At 40.9% G+C, this 19,661-nt stretch overlaps 1 protein-coding gene across 1 annotated transcript in view; it reads right to left on the reverse strand.

Annotated features, from left to right (window-relative positions):
- Positions 1-18,987, reverse strand: part of LOC111960623 (egl nine homolog 1) — a 34,362-nt gene extending 15,375 nt beyond the window's left edge. Inside the window, exon 1 of the mRNA XM_023982703.2 lies at positions 17,926-18,987. Coding sequence (XP_023838471.1) covers positions 17,926-18,717 — 792 coding nt within the window. The 5' untranslated portion in view covers positions 18,718-18,987. The remainder of the gene's footprint in view (positions 1-17,925) is intronic.
- Positions 18,988-19,661: the final 674 nt, after the last annotated feature.

A 19,661-nucleotide genomic window follows, 5' to 3' on the forward strand; every position in this document is an offset into this window, starting at 1 on the left:
CTGTGTGAATGCACCTCAGTGTGTGTGTGTGTGTGTGTGTGTGTGTGAGTGATGTTTCCCGCTCTCTCATCCTACTCGATCTCTGACACCGCGCCACCTACAGAGTAGGCATGGGTAGTATCCAGATTTTCATACCGTCCTTCTCTCATCCCGAGATTTACGATATTACCGGCATAGCACACAAGGGGAGCTAAAAACAGGAGAAAAGCTAATTGACCGTCTATTATCAAAATGCTAACAAAATTAGCACAAACTAATAGCAAAATCATATAGACACTGTTAGCTAACTGCTAACGAGTGAAAAGCGAACAAACTAATTGCAAAGACAGGGAAATCGAGCTCATAAAGTTATACAAGTTAGTAGCTACCGAATGTCATTTTCAGTGAGTATGGACATTTACAAGCAAAAGTGAACTAGGGGAATTGTGCAAATGAACAAAKATGTGATGCATGCGTTTCTGAAGGAAGAGCAGCATGTGTAAACCGAGCAGATGGAAAAAGAACAGAGGAAAAAATGCTAATAGGAAGCACAGGGAAATAATTGTAACTGTGCAGATAACTCATCCAGTTATCTGCACAGTTTTTGACTTCTGGCAAAAAGCCATTATTAGTGAATTGCATCACCTCATGTGTTCGCCACACAACTGAGACACGCTATGGACATACCGGCTCCTGCTGTGCTATTTAAAAACAAACACGCCACTGGCTCAACTATTCTGGGTAACTACGGTAAGCTTCATAATGTGAAGGCATAATGTGAAGGCAATCTGCTTTATCTCCTMACGTATAACACAAGTTGACTGCAGGTATTAACTTAAAACCTTTTCACAAGTGAGTACCAAATATCTCCAATGGTCGCCCCAGCGTGAGTTGTTTTACGCACGTGATGTCAGAATGCACTCGCTGTTCTAAAATGTGATTATTACGCAACAGGACAGTTAACACGCRCTGGCTGCTAATTATCTATAGGTTATGTTTAAACTTGTCAATTTCAAATTATTTTATAACAAGTTGTATTTTTTAACAACAGTTTGAATTGAGGTGTGTTCCGCCTCCTCATTAATTCACATAGAAGTATGTCCGCGTTGCGGACAATTTATGTTTGAGGCTTTACTGAGCCGGATAAACTTCACTCATGTTTGCGCAGATCAAATATGCATATATTTGCGCAGCTCAAATGCTGATTGTTGTGTCAATCAAAAATGGACGTTCGAAATAAGCGTTCTAATCAAGAGGTATGATCATACGCAACAGGGACCACTTTAGGATGATCACATCCGTTTGTTGGTACGCTTGAAATGGTTWAAAGTTAGCTACAAATATTTGTGAAAAACTTAATAGAAATAGTTTTGACGGTATTGAAAAAAACATCCTGCGGCTTTTTCCAATACCCTGCTATACCACAGGAGGTTGGTGGCACCTTAATTGGGGAGGACAGGCTCGTGGTAATGGCTGGAGCCGAATTAGTGGAATGGTATCAAACACATTCTTTCCATATGTTTGATGCCATTCCATTCACTCCGTTCCAGACATTATTGTGAGCCGTCCTCCCTTCAGCAGCCTCCACTGCGGTATATGGTATAAATGGTATACTGCCCAAGCCTACTTCAGGGTGAAGTGGCTGAACTGATCTAAACTCAGCGGTGGCTGTGTCGGCAGCTGGAGCCCATCCAGACAGGCTTTATTTTAATGATCGTGCTACGTGCGGTGCGTGATGCTGCCTGTCTGTCTTCTAGCTGGCTGCTGTTCCTCTAGCAGGGAATGGGGACTAGCCCTGGCACTAGAAGAGCATCCAGGCCAGGCTCAACCGGTGTTGGCGTAAACACATTTGTTATGGTCAAGAGAGGGAGGTTAGCGAGCCAATTGAGGATTGAGACGGGTCATGCACAACCCCCGCAGTGTGCAGTTTACGCTACATGAGTTACTGTCTGACGCAGACATTTAGTGTTGTTTGAGATGGACCTGAACAGCCTTCAAAGTGACCTTTTAAAGTGAGACTGACTTTCAAGAAGGATGTGCACTGTTTTATGCCTTAAGCTGGATTTTTATAAAGCAGCTGTTTTAAAAAGCAACAGTTTTCACTCTTTCAATGCAACTTCACTTAGATCACGAAGCAACTCATCCACGTTTGAAATTGCCTGCAATATCCAATTCAATCAAAGTCGATAAATATCTTTACGGCAGTGTTCTACAATTTAGGTCCTGGGGACCCACCCAGGGCGTGGACATTTCTGTTTTATCCCAGCGCTAAACACACCACATTCAACTTATATGGGGCTTGAATGTGCAAAAACTGTGGGTCCCCCAAGATCAGGATTGAAGAGCATTGCACTACTGTAAGAATTTGTTACAACAAGTTGTGCCATCATATCAACGCTTTCTGTGCAGCTGGAGACGAAAGTTACCAACCATTGGTAAAGCAACGTCATTTCATTTCAGAAGCACATGAGAACCCATTTGGACCCGGATTCATTTTGTTTTCACATATGAGCTGCAGCACAGGTAAGGAGTTCAAGCACTCAAGGATCGAAAAAATATAAGTTGCTATGACATGAACATTTTCTTAAATAACCTCTCAAACAGAGTAACATAAAACTCTTTCCTGTCAGTTTCACAGACTGTCCCGAGGGGGACTTTCCACAGTGAGTCTACAGTGCCACTGTGAGTTCTGGGCGAATGGAGTAGCCTCGGTCTTCTGAATTAAAACAACGTGGCAAAATGGGCTGTCTTTAGCCCGTGCATCTCCACCGTAGAATGTAAATAGAGGCATTAGGCATTTCATCGTGCTAGAGCTCCAGCACCGACCCACCACCAGGGAGTAAGTAGAGGCTGACAGACACAGACACCAGGGTTGTGTTCATTAGGGCATGCAACAGAACTTTTTTTGCAACGAAAAATGAAAATGCGTTTCTTATTGGCCAGGCTCACGTAGTCCATCCCAGTATTGGTCAGCTTTCCACAGTTTATGGACTAATGAACACAACCCTGGGTAAACCATCTATGTGTCTCACTAGAGAGCTCAGCCTGTTTTGTTGACATTCCCTAAATTGCTGTTTTAGCCTTTAGCCTGTGAGGGTCAACACATTGCATCGCTGCCCATCCAAACAAGCCCCTAAATGAATCAATAGCGCTTCCTAGACAGGATAAAAATGGTGGGGAAACTGCCACGACAGGTTCAAACAATCCTAAGGCAGCCAGTAACTCACCAAAGGTTTTGGGAATTTTTATGAGGCCTGAGACAACCAGTATACACAACCAGGAGGAATTATGCCATAGGTTTCCCATTACCACGTGTGGACCACTGCATTTTGTAGGTCCCCATAAGTAAGATTCTTTAGGGAGCGCAGGTGGATCCCAAATGTATGCAATGGGCCATGTTAAGGGGAAAGGGGTAGTGTACAATTCTTTGCCTAGTAACTTGAGCATTTCCTCATTGTCTAGTAGGTGCTAACATGCTATTGTGCTAAAGGTCAGAGAAACAAGTATGGCCCTGCTGCCCGTATCAGTGTCTGCAGGAAGTGCTGCTTTGGCGCTTCTCWAACATCCTGTTGTAGTGCACGGCCACAAGGAGATGACACGGCTGAGCAAACTGACAGATGAAACTGGACCAGCTGCATTGAACTGTTGCCARTTTCCTTGAATTTGTACAAAAGTCTATCAATTGCAGTTGGCATGTCCTTTGAATTGTCAAACAGGAAAGTACACAGGAAAATCTCCTAAGCAATTTTAACACCCACAGTGCTCAAATAAACACTTTCAACATGTACATATAATTACCCGGAAAAGCGTTCAATTAACTTTGAAAAGTGTTGATAAATGAACACATTTTAAAATGTCAAAGTCCATCAATCAAGAAAACTTTWGCGTGTTAGGCTCCCAACACGTTGGGTGAAAATGTATATTTCAAAATAGTGACAAGCGACAAAAAAACATTTATGTACAATTGTTTCGGGCAAATAAGTCAAAGCCTTGCAATCACGGAAAGGGGACATTTTCTTGTTCTTTAAGACCTTRACAGAGTGCATTTGTGCAAAGTCCCAGGACCRCTGGAAAACAATCAATTAGGAAACAATAATGATAGTTTTTTTYCAAATTGTTAGCGGATATGGCAGGGGAGTCTGAATACCCGGCACACAATATTATGGTCAGTCTGTTTATTGTCCTACTGTTTAGGCCTAACACCCGGAAAATGTTTAAATGAAACCTTCAAGCCTGGACACTACTCTGCTTCTCACAAACTAACGGCTGAGGCAAACGTCAAATTATTATAGAAAATAAACAAGCCACTATTTAAGCTTACAGGGCGGATTACTTCCTATCAAATTTCACTTGAAAGCCCTATCTGTACTCTAGGGAGATGATTGTTTTCCTTTAACCCCATATCATAGTGTTGTTTCCAGTGTAGAATTACCGTAATTTCCTATTACTTTGAGATCTTGACACCAGATACCAATTTTAGTTACCACAAAAGCCAGGCTTTTCTTGTAGTGAAATGTTGCTTTTGCATTCCACCCGGCCACAGAACCAATCATTATAGACAGAAGATACATCAAGACACAGAGCATGTTCGGGTTCCAAAAGCAACATTCTCCGAGTAGTTTAGAAGTTGTTTGTTTGGTTAGACACCCAGAAGTAAAGTTCATAGAATCCGGGGCTTGCGTTACAAGCAAGCAGAGCTGGACTGTTTTCCATGGCAGACAAAGTTGAGCTTCATGCATATGTCTGTCTGTGTATAGAGACTGATAAGGGAAGCAATCCAATCTACGTCCAAACAGTCACTGATCTATCAGGGGTCGTTCTTCTTCACAGCTGTGACAGAACAAACTCGGTCACCTTGCTAGCCAACAGTGTTGAGAGAACTACAGCAGGTCAAAGGGTTCAGACACACCCCCAAACAAAATGTCAGTTACATCAGTGTCTTTTTTCTCTATTGGTCTAAACAACTTAGAGGCTATATGTAACATCTGCTGGGAGGTGATCTTGTGCCAAAGGGGTACCCTAAATGGACTGAAATAGGCCATTGTCCAGAAATGACCTCATTGGACAGAGAGTGACATTTTCCACAACCATGAGAAAAAGCATAATATTTTTTCATGGATTTGTGTGAAAACAGGAAAGGCATGTATTAACGTATAATATGCATATGAAACACGCAGCCAACATCCAAGCCACAATTTGACTTAAACAATGAGAACTAAACTTCCAAAGTGTGTCTTTAAAGGCAATTGTCCTCTAAAACACAACACAACCTTTTTGAGTAAGGGCCCAAAGCTGGCGGTAAAGGGGTGTTCCTCACATGCAGGAAATGTGAAGGTCGTCCTGGCGATGGATGACTCAAATACGTCCTATCAGTAGCATAGGGTGCAGCCTGCCAGGAAGTCCCTGTTTAAAGAAATGGTCTCAAGTTTTTATATCAGAGAGTTCAGAACAATAGAGAAAGAAGATACACAGCAGTTTGGCTGAGCCTCTACCTTTAAACCCCTATTGAGCAGATTCTTAACTGGAGATAAGTGCACATAACAGCAACTTTTTGGGGACATCTTCAAACCTCAAAACATTGAGTTTGTGTGTGTTAAGAGGGGGTGGGCCCCATGTGTTGTGCTTGAGTGGTGGGCCTGTGGACTTTGCAATGAACCCCTGGCAAGAACCTATAGGGGCCACAACAGATGCATACCTTAGTGAACTAGTCCTCTCGACGGGGGCAGATTGTGGAATGAAGTAATGATAAACCATGAGAGTTTGGCAGTAGAGTGCCATTAACAGCTGGTGAGAGAGGCGCAAGGGTCCACTACACATCCGAAAGTCAAGGGGACATGAGCAGGGCAGCAATTACGCTTGCATTGCTCTCCATACAGCTCAGTCAAAGGTATTCGAATTGCTTTGCATAGAATTATTTTGCATCACCAGTCCACCGGTTAACAGTACACACCAACACTGTACATAGAATGGTTAAKACTTCAAAGTTTGTCAAGAGATTAGGCTTAATGAGTGCATACTAGCAGCGTGGTTCAGCTGGTGTGTGTGGATAGACTGGATGAATAACACAGTAATGTATTGTAACCCTAGTGCAGTTGTCTGGTGGAGGGGTGAAGACTGATCTCACGACTAGATGTGTACCAACGGTTGCGTGCCATGTCATTGACTGTGCAGTTGGGCATCAGATGGCTATACAGTGGCTTGGGAAAGTATTCACCCCCCCGTGGCATTTTTCCTATTTTGTTGCCTTACAATCTGGAATTAAAATAGATTTTTGGGGGGGTTTGTATCAATTGATTTACACGACATGCCTACCACTTTGAAGACGCAAAATATTTTTTGTGAAACAAACGAAACAAAAAACAGAACAGAACCATAACTATTCACCCCCCCAAAGTCAATACTTTGTAGAGCCACCTTTTGCAGCAATTACAGCTGCAAGTCTCTTGGGGAATGTCTCTATAAGCTTGGCACATCTAGTCACTGGGATTTTTGCCCCTTCTTCAAGGCAAAACTGATCCGGCTCCTTCAAGTTGGATGGGTTCTGCTGGTGTACAGCAATCTTCAAGTCATACCACAGATTCTCAATTRGATTGAGGTCTGGACTTTGACTAGGCCATTCCAAGACATTTAAATGTTTCCYCTTAAACCACTCGAGTGTTGCTTTAGCAGTATGTTTAGGGTCATTGTCCTGCTGGAAGGTGAACCTCCGTCCCAGCCTCAAATCTCTGGAAGACTGAAACAGGTTTCCTTCAAGAATTTCCCTGTATTTAGCGCCATCCATCATTCCTTCAATTCTGACCAATTTCCCAGTACCTGCTGATAAAAAACAACCCCACAGCATGATGCTGCCACCACCATGCTTCACTGTGGGGATGATGTTCTCAGGGTGATGAGAGGTGTTGGGTGTGCGCCAGACATAGCGTTTTCCTTGATGGCCAAAAAGCTCAATTTTAGTCTCATCTGACCAGAGTACCTTCTTCCATATGTTTGGGGAGTCTCCCACATGCCATTTGGCGAACACCAAACGTGTTTGCTTATTTTTTTCTTTGAGCAATGGCTTTTTTCTGTCCACTCTTCTGTAAAGCCCAGCTCTGTGGAGTGTACAGCTTAAAGTGGTCCTATGGACAGATACTCCAATCTCCGCTGTGGAGTTTTACAGCCCCTTCAGGGTTATCTTTGGTCTCTTTGTGGCCTCTCTGATTAATGCCCTCCTTGCCTGGTCCGTGAGTTTTGGTGGGCAGCCCTCTCTTAGTAGGTTTGTTGTAGTAGTCAACCGATTATGATTTTTCAACACCGATACCGATTATTGGAGAACCAAAAAAAAGCCGATTACCGATTTAATCGCCGGATTTAAAAAAAATAAAAATAATTACGTTTGTAATAATGACAATTACAACAATACTGAATGAACACTTATTTTAACTTAAATAATACATCAATAAAATCAAATTTACCTCAAATAAATAATGAAAACATGTCAATTGTTTAAAATAATGCAAAAAACAATGTTGGAGAGAAAGTAAAGTGCAATATGTCCATGTAAGAAGCTAACGTTAAGTCCTGCTCAGAACATAAACATATGAAAGTGGTGGTTCCTTTTAACATGATCTTCAATATTCCCAGTAAAAGTTTTTAGTTGTATTATTATAGGGTTATTTCTCTCTATGATTTTATTCCATATTACCTTTGACTATTGGAGTTCTTATAGGACTTTAGATTGCCAGTGTAACAGTATAGCTTCCGTCCCTCTCCTCGCTCCTACCTGGGCTCGAACCAGCCACCCTCAAAGCAGCGTTACCCATGCAGAGCAAGGGAACAACTACTTCACGTCTCAGAGCGAGTGACGTTTGAAACGCTATTAGCGCGCACCCCGCTAACTAGCTAGCCATTTCACATCGGTTACACCAGCCTAATCTCGGGAGTTGATAGGCTTGAAGTCATAAACAGCGCAATGCTTGAAGCACAGCAACGAGCTGCTGGCAAAACGCACGAAAGTGCTGTTTGAATGAATGCTTACGAGCATGCTGGTGCCTACCATCGCTCAGTCAGACTGCTCTATCAAATCATAGACTTAATTATAACATAATAACACACAGAAATACGAGCCTTAGGTCATTAATATGGTCGAATCCGGAAACTATCATCTCGATAAATGTATGGAACCGTTCCGTATTTTATCTAACGGGTGGCATCCCTAAGTCTAAATATTGCTGTTACATTGCACACCCTTCAATGTTATGTCATAATTACGTAAAATTCTGGCAAATTGGTTCGCAACGAGCCAGGCGTTCCAAACTGTTGCATATACTCTGAGTGCAATGAACGCAAGAGAAGTGACACAATTTCACATGGTTAATATTGCCTGCTAACCTGGATTTCTTTTAGCTAAATATGCAGGTTTAAAAATATATACTTCTGTGTATTGATTTTAAGAAAGGCATTGATGTTTATGGTTAGGTACACSTTGGCGCAACGACAGCCCTGTTTCGCGAATGCGCACTGCRCCGATTATATGCAACGCAGGACACGCTAGATAAACTAGTAATATCATTAACCATGTGGAGTTAAATAGTGATTATGATTGATTGATTGTTTTTTATAAGATAAGTTTAATGCTAGCTAGCAACTTACCTTGGCTTCTTACTGCATTCGCATAATACTCGTGGAGTGCAATGTAAAGCAGGTGGTTAGAGCGTTGGACTAGTAACCGGAAGGTTGCAAGATTGAATCCCCGAGCTGACAAGGTAAAAATCTGTCGTTCTGCCCCTGAACAAGGCAGTTAACCCACCGTTCCTAGGCCGTCATTGAAAATAAGAATGTGTTCTTAACTGACTTGCTTAGTTAAATAAAGGTGTGTGATTTCCGATTGTTATGAAAACTTGAAATCGGCCCTAATTAATCGGCCATTCTGATCGGTCGACCTCTAGTTTGTTGTGGTGCATATTTGTAAACATTTTTAATAATGGATTTAATGGTGCTCTATGGGATGTTCAAAGTTTCTGATATTTTTGTATAACCCAACCCTGATCTGTACTTCACAACTTTGTCCCTGACCTGTTTGGAGACCTCCTTGATCTTCATAGTGCTGCTTGCTTGGTGGTGCCCCTTGCTTATTGGTGTTGCAGACTCTGGGGCCTTTCAGAACAGGTGTATATATTCTCAGATCATGTGACACTTAAATAAAGTCCACATGTGTTCAATCTTAACTAATTATGTGACTTCTGGAGGTAATTGGTTAGCTTATATGTTAAATAGCTATCCAAGCATAGTAAGGTCTGGCATGCAATAAAGCAATAAAGTCGGGCAGGAACTCAAGACATAAAGTAGGGGACGTATCGGAACCGACGATCAGTCCAACACCGTCAGTGGTCGACCATCCCCCACAGGTGTCTGCTGCATCCTCGCCGTTAGTTGGACATGAGCGATTGGCCGTCATTCGAACAAAGAATAACAAAATAGTCAGTGGCCAGCCATCGCTGAATCCTTTCTATCTATTTTAGGCTTAACACTTTTTACTGCCCATGAATTACATTTTTATTACTGCCATTTTTTAAGTCATGCCCGTCCCCCCTCCGTTCTTGACTTTTCCTAAATAAGTCTATATAACACACTGTCGGTGTTAGAATCTTATTATCACAAACAGAACTGGAGTGAATGGTTATTCCCCATTGGCCCTCCTTTTCTCGACAGTTGAAAGTGCAGTGCCCAGCTGATAATCCTCCCAATAATTGCCTCGGAGCTAAACCTGAACTATACCGGAACTAATTTCACACATATAAAAACAAATTAAATAAATGAAGTAAAGTATGATGGGGGAAAAGGGGGGTGAATGGGTTGATGAGCGAGAGAAAGTGAACGATGCATAATTATGTAATCGCCAATTGTGAATGAAGAACAGGATGGGCCATTCTATTGTATTGATCTGTTCTAATTATAATCTACAAAATGGTATGTACCCTATATCAGGGTTGGCAAGGGGAGAAATGTCACCATGGACAATTCTTTACCCACTGTCATTGGCAGGCACCGTGAACAAAGTGAGGTGGGAGATCCTTTCCTCTGTGCAAAATAAGGCACTTGCACAGCCATTGTACTCCACAATATGGCTGAAGAATGACAAGACGACGGGGACACAACAAAGAGAAACCGAAGACTATTATGCATTACAACTAAACAAAGGTATGGTGCATTCGGAAAGTATTCAGACCACTTGACTTTTTCCACATTGTTACGTTACAGACATTCTAAAATTGATTAAATTGTTTGTTCCCTCATCAATCTACACCAATACCCCATAATGACAAGCAAAAATATGTTTTTATAAACTTTAATACAGTACCAGTCAAAAGTTTGGACACACCTACTCGTTCATTTTTCTTAATGTTTACTATTTTCTACTTAACTAATTTGAGCTGTTCTTGTCATAATATGGACTTGGTCTTTTACCAAATAGGGCTATCTTCTGTATACCACCCCTTCTGTACAGAGGGGTGTATACCACCCCTTCTGTATACCACCCCTGTCACCAACACAACTGATTGGCTCAAAAGCATTAAGAAGGAAAGAAATTCCACAATTAACTTTTTTTTATATATTTTTTTTAATCCCTTTTCTCCCCAATTTTCGTGGTATCCAATCGCTAGTAATTACTATCTTGTCTCATCGCTAAAACTCCCGTACGGGCTCGGGAGAGACGAAGGTCGAAAGCCACGCGTCCTCCGAAGCACAACCCAACCAAGCCGCACTGCTTCTTAACACAGTGCGCCCCAACCCGGAAGCCAGCCGCACCAATGTGTCGAAGGAAACACCGTGCACCTGGCCCCTTGGTTAGGAGCCCGGCCGCCACAGGAGTCGCCCAGGAGCACAGGAGTCGCTGGAGCACGATGAGACAAGGATATCCCTACCGGCCAAACCCTCCCTAACCCGGACGACGCTAGCCCAATTGTGCGTCGCCCCACGGACCTCCCGGTCGCGGCCGGCTGCGACAGAGCCTGGGCGCGAACCCAGAGACTCTGGTGGTGCAGCTAGCACTGCGATGCAGTGCCCTAGACCACTGCGCCACCCGGGAGGCCCCACAAATWAACTTTTAACATGGCACACCTGTTAATTGAAATGCATTCAAACGGACTACCTCACAAAGCTGGTTGATAGAAGGCCAAGAGTGTGCAATGCTGTCATCAAGGCAAAGGGTGGCTACTTTGAAGAATCTCAAATAAAACAAAAATATATATTTTTTTGGTTACTACATGATTCCATATGCGTTATTTCATAGTTTTGATGTCTTCACTGAAATTCTACAATGTAGAAAATAGTAAAAATAAAGAAACTTTGTTGAAGCATCTTTGGCAGCAATTACAGCATCGAGTCTTCTTGGGTACGACGCTACAAGCTTGGCACACTTGTATTTGGGGAGTTTCTGACATTCTTTTCTCCAGCTCTGTCAGGTTGGATGGGGAGCGTTGCTGCACAGCTATTATTAGGTCTCTCCAGAGATGTTCGATCGGGTTCAAGTCCGGGCCTCTCAAGGACATTCAGAAACTTGAACCAAAGCCACTCCTGAATTGTCTTGGATGTGTGCCCTAGGGTGTTGTCCTTTTGGAAGGTGAATCTTCGCACCAATCTGATGTTCTGAGCGCTCTGGAGCAGGTTTTCAACAAGGATCTCTCTGTATTTAGCGAAGTTCATCTTTCCCACGATCCTGACTAATCTCCCAGTCCCTGCCGCTGAAAAACATCCCCACAGCATGCTGCCACCATGCTTCACCGCAGGAATGGTGCCAGGTTTCCTCCAGACGTGACGCTTGGCATTTGGGTTAAGGTTAGTAGTAGGTCTTTTGGGGGGGGGGGGTCAGCTTTAATATTGCAGATAGATTTTTGCTTCCATCAATTGTACGTGTCTGCATCATTTCCAATCCCCCATATATTTTTAGCAAATATAAACATACATATATCTTTTTTATATATTTCCTTTATTACCCTACTACCCCTCCCACAATTGGTGCAAACTAGTGAACAACAACACTTAGGCTTGTTTTTCCATCTTATACATACTATATACATTTTATGGACAGTCTATTTTACAATAATTCTATTTTGTTTGTTTTTACTCCTGTCCTTCTTCTACCCTCAACCTCTTCCAACTGTTTCTGATGCCCATTCTATTTGCCATATCTCTCAAACTGTGCTCTTTTAAAAAAAGTTCTCAACCTATATTCGTTTTACGGGCACAGTATGTTTTACATTAGTTATCTTGTTGTTATTAGTCCCAACCTTCAGCTCCATTCAAAACCCCCCATCCATCTCTTAACACCCTCCTTGTTGGATTTCTATTTGCCATATATTTTTCAACTGTGCTGTGATGTTTCATAAAAGTTCTGAACCTTTATATTCTCATTGTTTCTACTGATTGTAAATTGAAAATATTTTTTTGCTAAAAGTATTATTATATTATTGATCGATTGACTATGACTTTTCAGATCGCACAGTAGTGCTATCTGCAGGGTTAGCTCCAGTTAAATATTGCAAATCTTCAGCCATTCCTGGATCTATGACCAAAAACAAGCTACATATGTACAGTACCAAAACAACTAACAAATTATGGTCTTTAATGCAGGGCCGACAGACAAGTTACTTACTCTTTCCTCTTCCATTTTTGCGGTAGTGCTGCAATTAGTTGGTTGTAATTTTGGGTAGAGCAGAAATGTACATATGTTTTTGTTAGCTGCATGTATGAATAAAAAACATGAGCTGGCGAACACCCAGAAAAAAAGTATGTATGACATAACTCTACCAGTCGTATTTATGATATAATTTACAAAGATTGCCTTTTTAAACATTACAAAATAAAAAATAAATGTTTTTTTATCAATTAGTATATTTGAGTTTAACTTCTCTAGGAGAGGGGGCAGCATTTTCACGTTTGGATGAAAAGCATACCCAAATTCAACTGCCAGCTACTCATCCCCAGAAGATAAGATATGCATATTATTTTGGATGGATTTGGATAGAAAACACTCTGAAGTTTCTAAAACTGTTTGAATCATGTCTGTGAGTATAACAGAACTTATTTAGCAGGCGAAACCCCGAGGACAAACATTCAGATTTWGTTTTTTTGAGGTCACTCTCTTTTCAATGGATTTTCATTGGGAATCCAGATTTCTAATTGACCTTCTTGCAGTTCCTACCGCTTCCACTGGATGTCAACAGTCTTTAGAAATTGGTTGAGGGTTTTTCCTTTGTGTAATGAAGAAGTACGGCAATTTTGAACGAGGGTCACTGGAAGTGTCCGGTTAGATGCGCGTGACCAGAAAGCTAGCTACAGTTTGTTTTAATCCTGTATTGAACACAGATCATCCCGTCTTCAATTGTATCGATTATTTACGTTAAAAAATACCTAAAGTTGTATTACAAAAGTAGTTTGAAATGTTTTGGAAAAGTTTACAGGTAACTTTTGAGATATTTTGTAGTCACGTTTCACAAGTTGGAACCGGTGTTTTTCTGGATCAAACGCGTCAAATAAATGGACATTTTGGATATATATCGACGGAATTAATCGAACAAAAGCACCATTTGTGATGTTTATGGGACATATTGGAGTGCCAACAACAGAAGCTCGTCAAAGRTATGGCATGAATTATATTTTTATTTCTGCGTTTTGTGTCGTGCCTGCAGGGTTAAAATATGCTTATCTCTCTTTGTTTACTATGGTGCTAACTCAGATAATAGCAWCGTTTGCTTTCGCCGAAAATCCTTTTTGAAATCAGACATGTTGGCTGGATTCACAACAAGTGTAGCTTTAATTTGGTGTCTTTCATGTGTGATTTTTATTKKAATTTATTTGAATTTGGCGCTCTGCATTTTTACAGGCTTTTGGCCAAGTGGGACGTTAGCGTCCCACATATCCCAGAGAAGTTAACCAGTATTTGTTGTATTATTTGTTCTTTGTTATTTTTTGTTATTCATTTCTGTCCTCCGAATTCATATTCATTATATAAATAGGCCCGTTTTAATTATTTTCTGGCTTGCCGTTCCAAATAAAATTGAATATTTTTTTTCTCTCCATATAATAAAAATAAACTGTTCACTAGGTGTAGGCAAGACCATAAACAAATAGGTCAACTGGGACATGACTAAAGAGTTAATCAGGGTGATATTTCCACAAATAGAAAGGTATTTGCCTTTCCATTGATAGCAAGATCTTATCTATTTTTGCTAACGTTCTATAAAAATGTATTGGAGGGATGGAGGCCACTGTGTTCTTGGGGACCTTCAATGCTGCAAACATTTTTTGGTACCCCGTCCCCAGATCTGTGCCTCGACACAATGCTGTCTCTGAGCTCTACGGACAATTCATTCAAACTAATTTCTTGGTTTTTGCTTAGACAGGTGTGTGCCTTTCCAAATCATGTCCAATCAATTGAATTTACCATAGGTGGACTCCAATCAAGTTGTAGAAACATCTCAAGGACGATCAACAGAAACAGGATGCACCTGAACTGAATTTTGAGTCTCATAGCAAAGGGTTTGAATACWTATGTAAATAAGGTATCTTTATATTTTTAATACATTTGCAAAAATGTCTAGAATTTTTAAATATATATTTTTTAGAATAAGGCTGTAACGTAACAAAATGTGGAAAAAGTCAAGGGGTCTGAATACTTTCCGAATGCACTGTACGTCAGTGTGTCAAGCAAGTGAAAGTTACAAAGATTTGTGCCATTGCGKGAAGACACAATGTAAGCACGAGCTGACAACAATTACCTATTTTTGACTGCTGTCATAGACACATTCATTACAATGCCATTATTGCTTTTGTTATGATTTTTCACTATCAAGGCCAATTGGTGCTTATAAATGATGTTTAGGCTACTGATGTTTTCATCATCTGACCACATGTCTTGGTGGTTGGGGTATTTATTTTGTCATTATAAACAGAAGCTGTTACTGTGTTCGAACACATTCTTTCTGTTTCACTGTTGTATCAATGGCAATCCACGAATAAAATTGATTTAACACTTGAATTTGGGTGTTTTCTGTTTTTACATATAGCATACAGTTTATTTGGGTGTTTTCTGTTATAAACTAATGAAAATGTTGTGTAATTTGAAATAAAAGAACAATTGTATTCTAATGTTACCCAAGGCCTTCATAAACACAACCAAATCATATTTTTTTTGCGATAGCATATATGAAATATATAAATTACACTGTTAGAATGTTGCAGTCAAATGAGTCCTCATTAGCTTGAAGGGGGGTCCCTCGAGGCCCAGCGGTTCTACTGTTAAGAGTGAGAGGTTGTTAGGGTGTGTGGCACAGTAGCTGTGCTGTAGTCCACTAAGCATACATGGCCAATAACTGCATGGGATCAAATCTTGCCCCCGCCACCACTTTCCTCATAAATATACTGAAAAACCTATGTTAGGACGACAGAGCTCCATTATCCCTACAAAAAAAAAGGGAGGTGGTGGTGGTGGAGGGAAAGAGAATCTGGACTCCTCAGTAATAGGGAATACCCCATTCTCTCAGCTTTTTTTGTCCTGTAACTAAAATATCCTAGCATATGGAAAGTAGCATATCGCAGTAATAGTTACATTTATTAAGACTGTAATATTTAATTAATTTAACAATTTAATAAGCACCAAGTTATTTTATTGTGAGTAACACTGATTCTGTTTTGTTTCAAGTAGTGGTGTAAAGTACTTAAGTAGTACTTTAAAGTAATTTTACTTAAGTATTTTGGGGGGGGGGTCTGTACTTTACTATTTACAGTGGAAAAGGTATATGAACGCAACATGTGAAGTGTTGGTCCCATGTTTCATGAGCTGAAATAAAAAATTGCAGAGATGTTCCATACAAAGTGTTGTGCACAAATTTGTTTACATCCCTGTCAGTGAGCATATCTCCATTGCCAAGATAATCCATCCACCTGACAGGTGTGGCATATCAAGAAGCTGATTAAACRAGCATGATCGTTACACAGGTGCACCTTGTGCTGGGTACAATTGGCATGCTGACTGCAGGAATGTCCACCAGAGCTGTTGCCATAGAATTKAATGTTAATTTCTCTTCCATAAACTGCCTCCAATGTCGCTTTAAAGATTTTGGCAGTACGTCCAACCGGCCTCACAGCTGCAGACTACGGTTCTAGTCATATCAGGGMTACTTTCCGAATTCGCTACAATACTTTAATATTCTCGTTCATACAGTGCATGCGAAAAGTATTCAGACCCCTTGACTTTCACATTTTGTTACGTTACAGCCTTATTCTAAAATGTATGAAATTCATGTTTTTCTTCATCAATCTACACACAATACCCCATAATGACSAAGCGAAAACCAGTTTTTAGAAATGTTTGCTAATTTATTAAAAATAAAAGATACTTTATTTACATAAGTATTCAGACCCTTTGCTATAAGACTCGCAATTKAGCTCTGGTGCATCCTGTTTCCAYTGATCATCCTTGAGATGTTTCTACAACTTGATTGGAGTGCCCCTGTGGTAAATTCAATTGATTGGACATGATTTGGAAAGGCACACACCTGTCTATATAAGGTCCCACAGTTGACCAGTTCATGTCAGAGCAGCATTGAAGGTCCCCAAGAACACAGTGGCCTCCATCATTCTTAAATGGAAGAAGTTTGGAACCACCAAGAATCTTCTTAGAGCTGGCCGCCCAGCCAAACTGAGCAATCGGGTTAGTAGGGCCTTGGTCAGGGAGGTGACCAAGATCCTGATGGTCATTCTGAGAGAACTCAAGAGTTCCTCTGTGGAGATGGGAGAACCTTCCGGAAAGACAACCATTTCTGCAGCACTCCACCAATCAGGCCTTTCAGGAGTTTGCCAAAAGGCAGGATCGAGGGAAAGATGAACAGAGCAAAGTACAGAGAGATCCTTGATGAAAACCTGTTCCAGAGCGCTCAGGACCTCAGACTGAGGTGAAGGTTCACCTTCCAACAGGACAACGACCCTAAGCACACAGCCAAGTCTCTGAATGTCCTTGAGTGGCACAGCCTGAGCCTGGACTTGAATCCAATCGAATATTTAAGGAGAGACCTGAAAGTAGCTGTGTAGCGATGCTCCCCATCCAACCTGACAAGAGCTTGAGAGTATCTGCAGAGAAGAATGAGAGACACTCCCCAAATACAGGTGTGCCAAGCTTGTAGTGTCATACCCAAGAAGACTCGAGGCTGTAATCGCTGCCAAAGGTGCTTCAACAAAGTACTGAGTAAAGGGTCTGAATACCTGGCTCCCGAGTGGCACAGCGGTCTAAGGCACTGCATCTTAGTGCTAGAGGTGTCACTACAGACATCCTGGTTGGAATCCAGGCTGGATCACAACCGGCCGTGATTGGGAGTCCCATAGGGCGGTGCACAATTGGCCCAGCGTCGTCCGGGTTTGACCGGTGTAAGCCGTCATTGTAAATAAGAATTTGTTCTTAACTGACTTAGCTAAGGTTAAATAAAAAATATATGTACAATGTGATATTTCAGTTTTTTTTTWATACATTTGCAAAATTTTATTATTATTATTACATTATGGGGTACTGTGTGTAGATTGAGGAGAAAAAATATTTAATCAATTTTAGAATGTCTAACATAACAAAATGTGGGGGGAAAATCAAGGGGTCTGAATATTTTCCAAATATTTTCCAAGTATAGGCCTACTCTTATTAATTATTATATTAAGAATAGGCATATGTTATTATAAGATTATATGTATTATATATTCTTATAATAGTATAATTCATGATACCATATTCATACTATTACTATTACACTTTTTTAAATATTTGATTCCTGTTTTCAATATTATGATTATTATGTTGAGGCAAAAACAAATGTTTAAGAGTCATAACTTTTAAACAGGCCTAACTGGAGAAGATAAATAACTATTTCAATAAGTTAACATCTAATAATAATGTGCAACTCACTTTCAGTGTTTACTTACTTTCGTCCTTCCATTTATTCTGTAGTTTCCCAGTTTACCATTACAGTGTCGGACCAGGTCGTCCATGCGACTCATGAGAAAGGCTATCTTCTCACAACCAGGCTCTCTTCCTTCAGTCCAAGTTATTTTGTCTCCTCGTATATCTTTAGTGGAATCGCTTCTTTGACTAACCAACTGTCCGTCAGTAAATTTACCAGTCTTGTGGAGGGCTCTCACATCTTCCAAAATACTCAGTCCAGTCTCTTCTCCAAGGAAATTGTCAACAACACAGATGCCATGCTTATTCATACATGGAACGATATAGTTCATAGCCAGTTTTTGCGGGGGGGACATCGTTTGTCCGTTGGTCTTATAGCTGAGCTTAATTCCTTCCCCAGTCTGCTTGCTGTCAGACACACTACCCGAGCGAGTTGGCGAAGTGATCAAATATTTCATTCTTTCGCCATCTGCAGGCGGATTTGAACGTCCAGTGTTTGTGGTGCTCTGAGAAGCTGTGTCATTCGGTTGCTCGGTGCTTTTCTTTTTTAACTGCTTGCCTTGCCCTCCTTTCGCAGTCCGTGCGGGTCGTTGTGCTGATTCGGGCTGCGGCTGACACTGAGGTTTTTCGGCCTCTTTACAAAACTGCTTGTGCTTCTTCCAGTCCGATTTCTGGTGTTCTTTACTACAGTAGAACGAGTTCCGACATCGTCCACATTTAAGCAGGTTTTCCATCTTTCCACAAAGCTCACAATACTGCTGGTCCCTGTCCAAATCGGTCACGACGGCGCTTTCCTTTGCGCTCTCCGTCTCCATGCTTTAATAAGGCAGAGCGAGCACCCCTTTAAACCTAGCTCTTTTCACGCGCTGCTACCGTGTAAGTTTTGGAAGACTCCTAAAACAATACAAACGAAATTGGAGAGCGGCGGCATCCCAGCTAAATTATTTAATCACGTGGTGAATTGCCCTCCTTTTGGGTTTCGTAATAGATAAAATACTGTTTGAGCACGACATTACCAATTGTCTGACTGTCGTTTGCAGTGTSTCGTTCTGGTCGAGTCGCATGGCGCCGACGCACCGTACTGTACCCCACCCCCTCCCCCCTCAACTTCACTCCACACGTAGTCCAAAGTAACCCAACCCCTGACGTCAGCATAACGAGGGCAGGGCCAACCGCTGAGGGCCAAGGCCCATTCAAAGGTAGAAACAAAGCGTGCCGTTTTTTCCAATTCGCTGTTGTTTTTGTCATTCAGATCATTATTATTAAGCTATAACCACTCATTATTTTATATTTTCAGTTAAAGTTAAAGTGGTTGTTTACACAAGCATGTTATGTTTACTGCTTATAAATGTGTTACTAAATTATGAATGTGTTATGAAGTCCTTAGGTACATATCATGATTTGATGTCCCCAATGTTGTTTTCATAATAGAAAGAGTTTTGACCCGCAATGAAGCTTTGTTAATTTGCAATATGAAATTAGCCTATTTTGGACACTCATCCATATATGATGTCATTCAATGTATATATGATGTCATCAAATTGACTTTTATACTAGGATGAAGAGTGACTATAGCCTAACATTAAAACAACTATATATTCAGAGTTGATTTTAAACATATGATGCAACATTATAAATATAATATCGTAATAATCATAAAATCAGAAATACATCTCCTATGTCATAAACCAGAAATACCTGGACCGTAATGATAATAAACAGCAACACCTTCAAAACTGTCGACAGCAATTCACTACCC

The sequence above is a fragment of the Salvelinus sp. IW2-2015 genome, linkage group LG1 (genome assembly GCF_002910315.2).
Source record: "Salvelinus sp. IW2-2015 linkage group LG1, ASM291031v2, whole genome shotgun sequence".
Lineage (NCBI taxonomy): Eukaryota > Metazoa > Chordata > Actinopteri > Salmoniformes > Salmonidae > Salvelinus > Salvelinus sp. IW2-2015.